At 51.7% G+C, this 10,989-nt stretch overlaps 1 protein-coding gene across 1 annotated transcript in view; it reads left to right on the forward strand.

Moving 5' to 3' along the window:
- SUFU (suppressor of fused homolog (Drosophila)) overlaps nt 1-6,005 on the forward strand; it is a 152,515-nt gene extending 146,510 nt beyond the window's left edge. Inside the window, exons 11-12 of the mRNA XM_006831297.1 lie at nt 3,474-3,542; nt 5,916-6,005. Of these exons, the coding sequence (XP_006831360.1) occupies nt 3,474-3,542; nt 5,916-6,005 (159 nt within the window). The remainder of the gene's footprint in view (nt 1-3,473; nt 3,543-5,915) is intronic.
- Nucleotides 6,006-10,989: the final 4,984 nt, after the last annotated feature.

The raw sequence follows: 10,989 nt of genomic DNA on the forward strand, positions 1-10,989 counted from the left end.
GCTGGTTTTCCAGAGCAGTGATAGTTGCTCTCATCTCCCTCACAGAAAAGAAAGAAGTGTCCGTCCTGAGGATACAGACTTCTGGAGTTGAAGTACCTTCCTCAGACAGGACAAGGGCACCTCCCCTGCCCCACCACGTTGTGAGATCACTGTACCTCCTAAGTCCAGGACACATTCCTCCTCTCAGGACCAGGAAGATTCAATGAGATGATGTAGGTCAGACACTCAGCACAGTGCCTGGCACATGTGGGAGGCACTGCTCCTGCTCTTAGAATTGCCATCAGTACTACTGTCATTCTCCTTATCTGTGACAGAGCGAGCCAGGCTCCATGGAGACCCAGTGAGTTCCAGGAGCTCCAGGCCCCAGAACTGCACAGGCTTTTCCCACAGTTGCATCACAACAGCGAGTCTGTTCCTCACGAGAGGGCTCGGCTCGGGAGCTGCTTCCCCCGGAGCTGTCTATCTCAGTGCCCTGTTGATCAGATCTGTTAACATGCGCAGCTCCAGGTCTGAAATATACAAAGAACAGGGCCTGTTTGTTCTACCCAAGCTTCTAAGGTTTAGCTCCCAAAGGAAATTAAATTAGGTGCCTGGAGCTATGACAGTCTGTCGTGTTTCTTTGCAGGGAATGTCATCCTTAATAGCATGCAGACCTTATGTATAATTTTTTTCCCCTTTAATCTTTTTAAAATAATGTGGTTTCCAGCAGGAACTAGCAAGTCACCAAAAGTGAAAATTGAGGCAAAGAGGTGTAAAAAGTAAGATTGACTGGGGTATACCCCCATTTTCGGTCTTGCCATCCCCTCCCCCAATTGAGTGCAAAGTAAGTCCACACAGATGGTACCAAGTGGGCTGGTTGCTTGATTAAAAGCAACCATAACGCACCCTCTCCCAGCACCAATATCAGACCTGGGGATCTGGTATAGGACTGAACTCTTGTCTTTGAAGTCTCAATGAGTGGCCATAGTCCTTGTAAACCCTCCTGACTCCTTCATCCCCAGCCTTCCCTCCCATCCCCCAGCAGTGTTACAGTCCTAGATCTAGTTACCTTTCTGGCAGGAAGTTCTTCCCTCCCTCCAAATTATTTGTGGGTTCAAATCTGCCCAGCCTGGCCCCTGCTATACTATTGGATTTTAGGTATGCTTATATTTGTGCTAGCATTTGCAGAAATGGAAACAAGCCCCGGAAATGCCAAAAATATGAATGTGACTTTTGTATTACTCATGCAAACTGGTGATAACTAGAAACTTAGGACTTTTGAGGGGGGAAAAACCTTGGATAAGAGAAGAGAAGCAGAGCTGTGGGGGACTCAAGGTGTGAAAGAGAAACAGTGGCTGTGGTCTGTGATTGGAGGAGCTGGCCAAGCCCCAGTTTGGGGAACTTAAGTGGGCAAGTTCCTGGGCCAACTTTGCCTCTCTCCTTCTGTCTAAGCTTTGCTTGTTCCTGCTTTGTCTCTGGCCTCACTCAAGGCCTGTGCTCCTAGAATAGAAACTTCTAGGAAGAGGGCTCGTGATCAGAACTACTTTTGTTCTTGTAGGCTCGAAGCCTGGGAAAGTGAGATTTTTGGACGCCCTGTCAAACAAGGGAGGACAGTTGTCTCTGTAGGCAATGGGCTACCTTTGTGCTTTTGTCCCCAGAGCTGCATCCAGGGCCAGGCCTAGCAGAGGCACCTAGGGAATGCTCATGAAATCTAATAGAGCAATAGTCACTGAGTAGACAAATGCATAAATGAGTAGATGTCCTAAGGAGAAGAGTCTGGGATTTGAAAGCAATTCCTCAGGTACTAACTTACGGAGTCCAGACATGACTGAGAGATGCTCTTGTCTCAGCCACTCCCATGCCCTGTGATCTCAGACAAGTTGCATAACCTCTCTGTGCCTCAATTCCTCTTCTGTAAGGAGACAAAAGGAGATGAGACAGAGGAGCAAGCAGCACAGGGCCTGGGGTGGTGGTGGTGTTTCTGCTCACTTGCGGGCTACTTTTCTCATTTCTTGCTCCCACCCCATCAGCTTCCTTCCTCTGGAGCCCTCCATTCACTGAGGTCCCCAGGGATCCTGCTTGTCTCCCTGCTTTCTCTGCCAAGTCACTCTATCTCACAAGCTGATTCTACTCAAGATGTTGAAGCTTCTGCTGTCTAGTGCCGCTTAGCAGAGGGGACACCTTCCAGGGGAAACCTGCTGGGTAGTTTCTTAAATTCTGGATTTCTAGCCTTCTCACAGGGAGGGGTGCCCTCTGAGGAGCCCTCACCTTTGTTTCCACCCCCCTGGCAGCTGTCCACCCAGGGGGCTCAAGGCCTGCTGAAGGAAGCAAGGCAGAGGCCGATGGAGCCTCATCCAGGACCGAAGGGGCCGTACAAACCAGTCTACTGCAAAGGTCTCATGGAAAGCACAGGGAGGATGGGTGAAGGAAGAAGGGTCACAGCCTTCACCAGGGCCCAGTGTGGTGAAGACAGAGCAAGTTTGGTCTGCCTCTGTGGAGCTAGCCTGACCAGGGGAGGGTTGGGAGAACGGCCCATCAGGTTGAGGAGGGCAAATTTAAGCATTCTCATTGGCTGTGAAAATGTCTTCATTGGGTGAGGGTGCTGGTTGTGCTAACTGAGCAGCATAAGCAGACTGCCCTAGACATCATTCATGAGGCAACATGATGTTGGACTAGAATAGCAAGGAGAGATAGCTGGGAGATGACGAGAGGAGAGATGCACAAAGGAGGTCATGAGTAAAGGAAGTTCTGAAGAATACAATAGCTTAATGCCCATCCACCACCTCCCCATTCCCCCCCCCCCCACACACACACACAGGGTCATGGCAAGCCCTGAGAGAATGTGGAGACAGTGGATGGTCCCTTCTCATCCCTCTCCCTGAGGGAGGTTGGTCCACAGTCTCCTAATTCTCTAGTCCAGACATTCTTGGATGTACCTTTTGGGGCATTTCCAGAGCCCAGACAGAGCTTGTATTCCAAATTCAAACAGATTCCTTTTGTCCTACCAAGTGGTGGAGGGGGGGACATGTGAGCACATTGGGCACAGAGGGTGTTGGCAGCAGCTTTTCTCTGCCCCTCGGCCTTTGTTTCCCCTCTTTTGTTCTACATCACACAGGAGGCCCAAATAGCCTAATAGACTTTGGGGTATTTTTGTTTTTCCCTTTCTGTCTTGTCATTCCTATCTTCCTTCTAGGACCAATACTGCCAACCCTACCTGTTTCCATGTCTCATCCCCATTGCCCTCGGCTGCTGCCCCAAGACTCTCCCATATTGCGATCTTCTGATAATTACAATATTTCAGGCAGGTGGTAGTGGAAGGCCTGGGGCTGGGGGTGGGGAGGAATTAAACACTTTGTCTCTGCCCTTGGAACCACCAATTACCACTGGGGGCTCAGGCCTCCATTGCCAGAAAAAAGAGCCATAGCTTGGCAATTGGCAAAAAAAAAAGACCATATATTAAAAAAATAAAAGCCTGCCTTGTGCCTCCTTCCCAGATTCTGTTGACTGAAGAGTTTGTAGAGAAAATGTTGGAGGACTTAGAAGATTTGACTTCTCCAGAGGAAGTAAGCCTACTTGATTCTCTCTGACAGCGGACTCCAGTCTCCAGGAGCCTGCGCATGTGTGTGTGTGTGTCTGTCTGTCTGTCTGCGTCCTTGGGTGCCTCTCTGAGGCATGGGGGCAGGCTGGGAAGGAGACCCCAAAGACGCTGAATGGCTTCGTTCCTGTTTCCCTGAACCATTGCCACCCCTTGCCCCACCCCCAGCCCCTGTAAGGACACTCAGCAAATTGTCTGAATTGCCAACCTCTGAGAGCCTCATTGAAGAGGCAGCCAGGGCCTTGAGGCTAGTATGAGTTCTCCCTCAGTCCTGCTGCTCCCTGGCAGGTTCTGAACAGAAAACCCATGTCTGTTGCCAGAGAACATTCCACTGGGAAGTTCTGGTGGGCAGCGAGGGACTCCTTCCCTTGCCCCAGGCCACCCAGGAGTTGCTCTCACTTCTTGCATTCCCAGCTGTGAGAGCTCTCCCCTCTCAGCCTCTTCCAGGTCTAGATCAAGGAAGCCAGAGGAGTAGGCAGACCAGGTGGGATTTATGCCTTCCCCTGGCTGCCCCTCTGGGGTACAGGAACAGAGCCCATAATCCCCTTTGTTTTTCTTCCTTGTTCCCAGCATCCTGATTTACAAGGATTTACCTCATTCTGGAAAGTCCCTTCCCCTCCCCCTGCCTGCTGCTCACCAGCACCCCAGCGGGGATCTGTGCCCTCCCAGCTCGGCCTTAGTGCTTGGTGGTTTCATGCCCTCCTCTGGAGAACCCCCTTCCACAAGCCCCAGTCTGTGGCAGAATCCCTTCCCTTTCTTCAGGAAGTGCTTGAGGGCACATTCCTTCATTGCCCTGGGGGCACAAGTAGGGGCTAGCTTTCAGGCAGGGCTAGCCGCAGAGGCCTCTTCTGAAGCCCTCTGTTGAAGAGGTTGATGAGTGGGCACAGGGTGGGGCTGGCCTGGTCTCCAGGCAAACAGGAACTCCCCAGAGCCTGTGGACAGCCCTGATAACCATAGTGTCTTCTCTGCCCTGTGGGATGTAGTCATTCATACAGTCCACAATCACAGTGCACCCAGTCTGTGCCGGCCCTTGTGCCAGCCACTGAGCCCCCACCAGGCCCTGGCCCCTGAAGGCCAGCTCCCCATTCAGCCAGACCAGAGCCAGCTGCCCAGAAGTGCTTCCGGAGAAGCCTGTCACACTGGGGTGGCGCTGTGCCAGACTGCTGCTTTGAGCTTGGGGGTTGAAGGGGTAGGAGGGGGCAGTCCAGGCAGGAGGGCCAGGGGGAGCTTAGGAAAGTAGGTCACCAAAAATGACATTTTTTTTGCCCCGTGTCTAGAAGCTGTCCCCACACCCTACCCCACTCTCCATTCTCATTCTACCATGGCCATTTCCCCATCAGAGGGAGAGAAAGAGGGAGCAAGCCTGAATATGCCAGGCCTGCCTACTTCCAGCCTTAACCCAGCTGCCTGAGATGACAGTCTTTGTCTTCTGTCCCTTCCAGCCTGGCCTTGACTCCTTGCTTAGTCCTGGGACAGTGGGAAACTATAATAGACAAACCCTGTCTCCAAACTCCAGCATCAGTCCAACTCCGTGAGCATCTTTTGAGCACCAGCTAAGTGCAAGACCACATGCAAGGTTCTGAAATATAGAGGGAACACAATAGTCAGCCCGCCTCTACTAGTCCCACCAGCAGCTCCCAAGCCAATGGGAGAAACATCACTGTAAGCAAATCATTGATTCCTGGAGTGGGGCAGGAAGACCTTGGGCTCTCCTTGGCCACTACTGGGACCAAGCTTGGGCCTGTAGCCCTCAGAAGCAGTTGAGAATTAACACAAGGGACTAAGGTGGGGATCTGCCCTTCCTGAAGATGCTCCAGGCCCAAGAAATCATTTCAAGCCACCTTCCTCCTGTTCCCATGGAGGGGAGCTACAGAGGACAGGTTCCAGGGTGCTTCCACACCAGCCTCAGAAAGACAGGCCATGGCAGGGGCAGGACCACAGATACCCAGGCCTCAAGCCACTTCCCTATAGCATCAGCGCCCTCCCCTCCCTTCCATTCTCCAGCCCCAGGGCCTCAGGGAGCAGATTCCTTTCATGCTTGTGGCTGGAGGCAGAACCAAGGAAGTGAGCAGGAGGGAGGTCAGCACAGTCAAGAAAGAGAAAACAAGCCTCCTCCAACCTAAGTTAATTATTGTCAGGGTGAGGGGAAAACGGCCGGCCACTAAACTCCAGCAGCTTAACCCCAGCTGCACACCTGGGTCTAGCATTTGCGATCAAAGCCAAGCACCAATAGCCTGTCTTGTCCCCAGAACCCTGGAACAGGGCCTGGGTGAGGGACATTACTCTAGGCCTTGGAATCTGCTCACCATGTGTTCTGGGTCTGTGCTTTCTCCCTCCACAGTTCAAACTTCCCAAAGAGTACAGCTGGCCTGAGAAGAAGCTGAAAGTCTCCATCCTGCCTGACATGGTGTTCGACAGTCCTCTGCACTAGCCTGGGCTGGGCCCTGCAGGGGCCTCAGGGGAAGCCAGCTACTCCCCAGTGACTTCCAGTATAACAACTGCAGAAAAGAGAGTCCCACAAATAAAAGGAGACGTGTGAAGATTACTCCTCAGCCTGGTGGGATACTGTGCCTAGGCCACAGGCCCCCCGCTGACCTACAGCTGGCCAAGCCTGTGTGAGTGGGTCAGGGCCCCCCACTGGCCAGTGAGAGGGTAAATGCAAATCCCTCCTGCTGACACCTGAGGTGCAGGTTTGAGATTTGATTCTGCACCCTTGAAGTGCCCCTAGGTTGAGACAAGCCTCACTCTCACCTGCAGGGAGGTAAGGACCCACCAGTGCCAAGCGCGGATGTGGTGTACTGCCTGGCCCAGCTCTGGAAAACCTTGGTAACCAGGCGCCTCTGGCCACAGAACAATTTCTTTCAGCGTGTTTGGTTTTCTTCCTCCGTATTTTATTTTGTAGAAACCGAATGGTATTTTATTGCTCTGCAAAGATGTCCGGCAGTCATGTATATGATGTTTTTGAAACAGAACTTTATTTCTAGATGAACTTTCTCCTTCTCTCAGACAGAGGCCTAGGACTGCCACACAGCCACAGGAGAAGGTGGCGGGTGTTTGCCTGCCAGCCCAGGCCCTGGAGGAGCCAGCTTCACAGAGAGGCTTTTCTTCCCAGCTGGGCCTGGCAGAGCTGGGGCAGGGGGAGAGCTGAGCTCAACTGAGCCAGGGACAGGAAGGGGGTCAGCTGCTTCCCAAGTGGACTGGGCCCCTGCAAGGTTCAAGGTGGCCCCACCCTCATCTTCCAGGTCTTTTCACCCATCCAGGCCTACCTGGGAGAGAATGAAAGCCAGCACCTCACAGACTGTCCCCACCTGTGGTTCCCTGGGCCTCCCAGCCTCCAGGCTGAAGAACTCTGGCTTATTCCACAGCCAGAAGGCAGCAGCTCACCATCTTTCACTTTGATTTTGCAAACACAGCCCTCTGCCTGCCTCTAACCCTCGCTGTATCCTTTCATTTCTCATCATTCCTTCTCTACCATGTTTTGACTCCTTCCCAAATCCCTGCCTCAGGAGGTCCTTGACCCCTCACCCTAAATAGTGCAGATTTTACCGTCTTCTTCCTGAAAGCCAACTTATCTTTGGCTTTTGATTTTGAGGTTTTTCTGGGATGGGGCCTGGCCCCTTCCATTGTACACCCATAGAGTATTCGGTGAGTTCCATCCCATGCTCCAAGCTTCAAGGCAGATCACCCTGGAGAATTGGGAGAGACTGGCATCAGGCTTTGACTAGTCAAAGTAGGAGCTTCTCTGAACCTGATGTTGGCAGCAGCTGTGCCTTCTACTGCCCTGAAGACTTTTCCAAAAGGATATTTCCTGGCTTTAACCCTCCTACCATTGCAGTTCTGCCTTTGAAGCCCTTGTGAGTTTCATGGGCAGAGAGGTACCATCTGTTTTCTTCCTTTCCTTCCCACCCCAACCAGCCTCTCCCTGAATTTTCTTCTGGAGACCTGCCTGAGGACTTCTTGCTTTGTTTCATCCTGCCATCCATCTGCCTGGAATTTTGGGGGGGGAGTGGGGGGTGGCACTTTCTGAGCCTGGCTGTCTCATGTATGTGAGGTGTTTGATCAACAGTTCACCCCTGGTACCACCAGCATGGCAGCAGAGTTCCCAGAAGTGGAGGGAGGGCAAAGGGCAGCAGGTGAACTTGGAGGCTTAAGATATAGTACAGCCTGCCCTTGAAGCCTATGTCCGGAGCCTCCTCAGAAACATCCAAACTGCCACTTTCCTTCCCTGCAGTGCACTGACTCTGAGGGAGTGGCAGGCCATCCACCATCTCTGACCAGGTCTCCTTTCCTTTGGACCATGGTGCCTTCCCAAAGGTCTCTGGGGGACTAGGCTCTCCAAGCTTCTAGCTGGTGGAAGAGACCATCCCCCACCCAGCACATCTCCTGAGCTCATTGTGGGTCAGACAGGTGAGGTGGCTCCCACCTTCTGTCTCTTCCCCCTGGGCCTCCTTAAAGCTTGCCCAGTCCTACCCCACCCTGGTGTTGGAGCCTCTGAGAGGAAGGGGCTCTCCCTTCCTGTTCACCTGCTATGTAAGGGGAATTCTTATATCCTTTGGGGCAAGAAGCCCACAGAACCAGCTGCCATCTTGAGAGTTGGGAAGGCCCCATGCAAGGTCTCACGTCTGGCTAGAGAGCAAGTGTCTCTTCCTGCCCTCCTCTTCTCCTTCCAAAAGAATGGCTTCAGGGCAGGGACTGGGGAAGCCTTGAAAAGCGTTTACAAGAACTACAGCATTTTAAAAAATAGACACAGGGTCTTGGACTGTTTCAAGATTGATCTAAGCAAGTCACTACCCCTGTGGGGTGGATTGGTAGAGAATTGTCTGGACTGTATTTTTTTATCTGGTTGTCTTCCCTGTCTTTGTGCCAGGTCCTTCATGCCAGGTGAGTCACTTGGTCCTGGGACACGTCAGGAGCCCTGTAGAAAGATCCCTTCTTTTGTACAAGTACCTGAATGCTGCATCCAGCAGACTTTTATAAAATTTTCTATTTGTTTCTAATGTCAGTGGCAACACTGTTTCTGGGGACTGCAGTCAGCCTGGGACTTTTGTAAGGATTTTGGGATGACTCACTTAAGATGTTGTTTTCTTCTTGCCCCGCTCTTCTTCCATGTAATCTAAGTGCATTAAACATATTTGCAGACGTGCCTGTGTTGTATGCTCTTTTCTGGCTGCCTGGAGTAGGGGAGTGAGAAGCTGGTGCCGGGGCAGGGGGTGAACTCATCAGCTTAGAAGAAGCAAGGAATGGGGAAGGCCTGAGCTCTGGGAAGTGACAGCAATGCCCAGGAGCAGGGTCATGCACCCGGTGACTCTTGGGTCATGTAGAAATGACTTTTCAGGGATAAACTCTCCCTCCACTAAGGTTAAGGGGGAAGCAGGAAAAAAACTGTGGGAGTAACTGGGGGGATACAGAACCTCTCTCTGCAGCTTCATCTTCTTTCACCAGAAGCCCTTTTCACCTCTCCAATTTCTAGAGAAGCTACCAACCTGGTAGGCAGGATAGGGTCTGTACCCTGCCAGGGTTTCAGAACTTGGGGACTTCCCTTGACCCTTACATATTTCCCCCGCTTCCTGCTAGACCTGGTGGCAACATCCTGTGGGGCAGAGGTTTCTGCTAGGGCTGGTAGCAGAGTTCAGGGACATCTTAGGGGAGATGGGGTGTCAACTCCTGCCAAGGGACTCTTAGCTCCCCTCTTCTGTCCTCTTTGAGACTTAGTTATATTGGGGGTGGGATGGGGAGGCTTCATCACTCTTTCCGCTGTGACCTACTGCACTCTTACCAGCAATTTGCTAGCTCCTGGAGCAGTGGATAGGTCTGTCTGGGACCCTTAGTCCCTTTGGCAGTCAAAGCAGGGGAGTGTGGAGTTTCTGGGTCTAGGCTGATGACCCCAAGATAACTCAGACTTCACCCCTTCTCTTTTTCCCCAAAGACTAGGGCTGGGGGTGCTTATCTCATTCTCATCTGATTCAGGGATCCGGGGTCAGGGTGAAGTTCTTGTCCCAGAGAGTACCGAATAGCAACTCCTGTGCTTAGGCAATTCTGAGAGATATGACCAGTCTGGGGTGGTTTCTGGAAAGAAAAGAGCTCCAAGTCCCAAGCAGAGACACCTACCCCCAGATTCTAAGAGGACAGAAGTCTTCCATGTGGTTTTTAATGTTCTTTCAATACATTCTTCCAGGTGTGTCCCCTGACACATATGGGGGTACCTAGGAGCCTTGGGAAGGGGGCCCCACAGGTCCCAGGGCTATGGGGTGGAGGAGCCAGAGAGATTTGCCAAACTGGCCTGACCAGAAGGAGAATGTGAGCTGGAAGTGACTCAGGCCATGCTGCCAGGCTGCCTGAGGGGGAGGAGTAGGGAGGCCAGGGTGGGATCTCATGGCAGGATAAGAGACAGAAGTATCCCAAGACTGCAGCAGTAGGCCAGGATGTGGTCTGGGATGGGCAACCACCTCTGGGCCCATTCCTTGGGGCTCATAGTGGGACTGAACCCTGTCCCCTCCGCTCCTCTTTAATGCCAGGAAGTCTTTGGGAAAGAGCTCAGGGCAGAATGGGGAAGGAGCAATATGATTACTGATGGGAGTCCACAGCCTAAGCATAGCTCTCTGGGTAGTTTATTGGGTGAGGGGGCATTCAAGAGTGTCCTGATGAAACAAGTGGCTTTCTTGGGCCAGAGAACTGATGACAGAGACCTTGCTCCTTTGTTTTTCCAATTTTGCCAACACCTACACCTACACTTCACCTCAGTACCCTGAAAGCTCTTAAGGATTGGAGAATAGGTCATCTGGGTTGCAACCTTGACAAGACAGAGGAAGGCAAACTGCACTGTTGTACCTCAACAACACCACTAAGGGAATGTTAAGAACTAGAAATGTTCATTCACTTGTTCTTTCAACACATGCAAGCTGTGAACCTAGGCATAGGGTAGGCCTTAAAGAACTCATAGTCCAGTGGGGGAAATGGACAGATGGACAGGGAAATAGACAATTACAAGGAAAAGCCATAAGAGAGAAAGGCTTTCTGTTCTAATCCAGCTCCACTAACCACTAGTGTGACCAGACAGATTAATCTCCTATATCTCAGTTTCCTTATCTTTAAGTAGATACTTGCCTTGTAGAGGTTTTAAGAGAATTGTATGAGACAATATGCATAAGATGCTTGGCACATAGTAATTGCTCACTTAGCATTAATCCTTATTAAAGGACTGGGTTATCAGGACTGACTGTGAGGGTTGGAAATGTAAAGGTAGACATTTTGTAGCAAGGAGGGGAGTGATTGACTTTGCAGTCTAGGAGCAGCGGTCCCTGGGACCATCAAATGAGAAGAGCGGAGAGTGGGACCCTACCCAGAGAAGCAGTGATGCCAGAGATGGAGGCAGAGATGATGACGTGGAGAGATGGAGCAGCTGGGGACTTTAGATC

This window comes from Chrysochloris asiatica, unplaced genomic scaffold, assembly GCF_000296735.1.
Source record: "Chrysochloris asiatica unplaced genomic scaffold, ChrAsi1.0 scaffold00003, whole genome shotgun sequence".
In the NCBI taxonomy this organism is placed as follows: Eukaryota; Metazoa; Chordata; class Mammalia; order Afrosoricida; family Chrysochloridae; genus Chrysochloris; species Chrysochloris asiatica.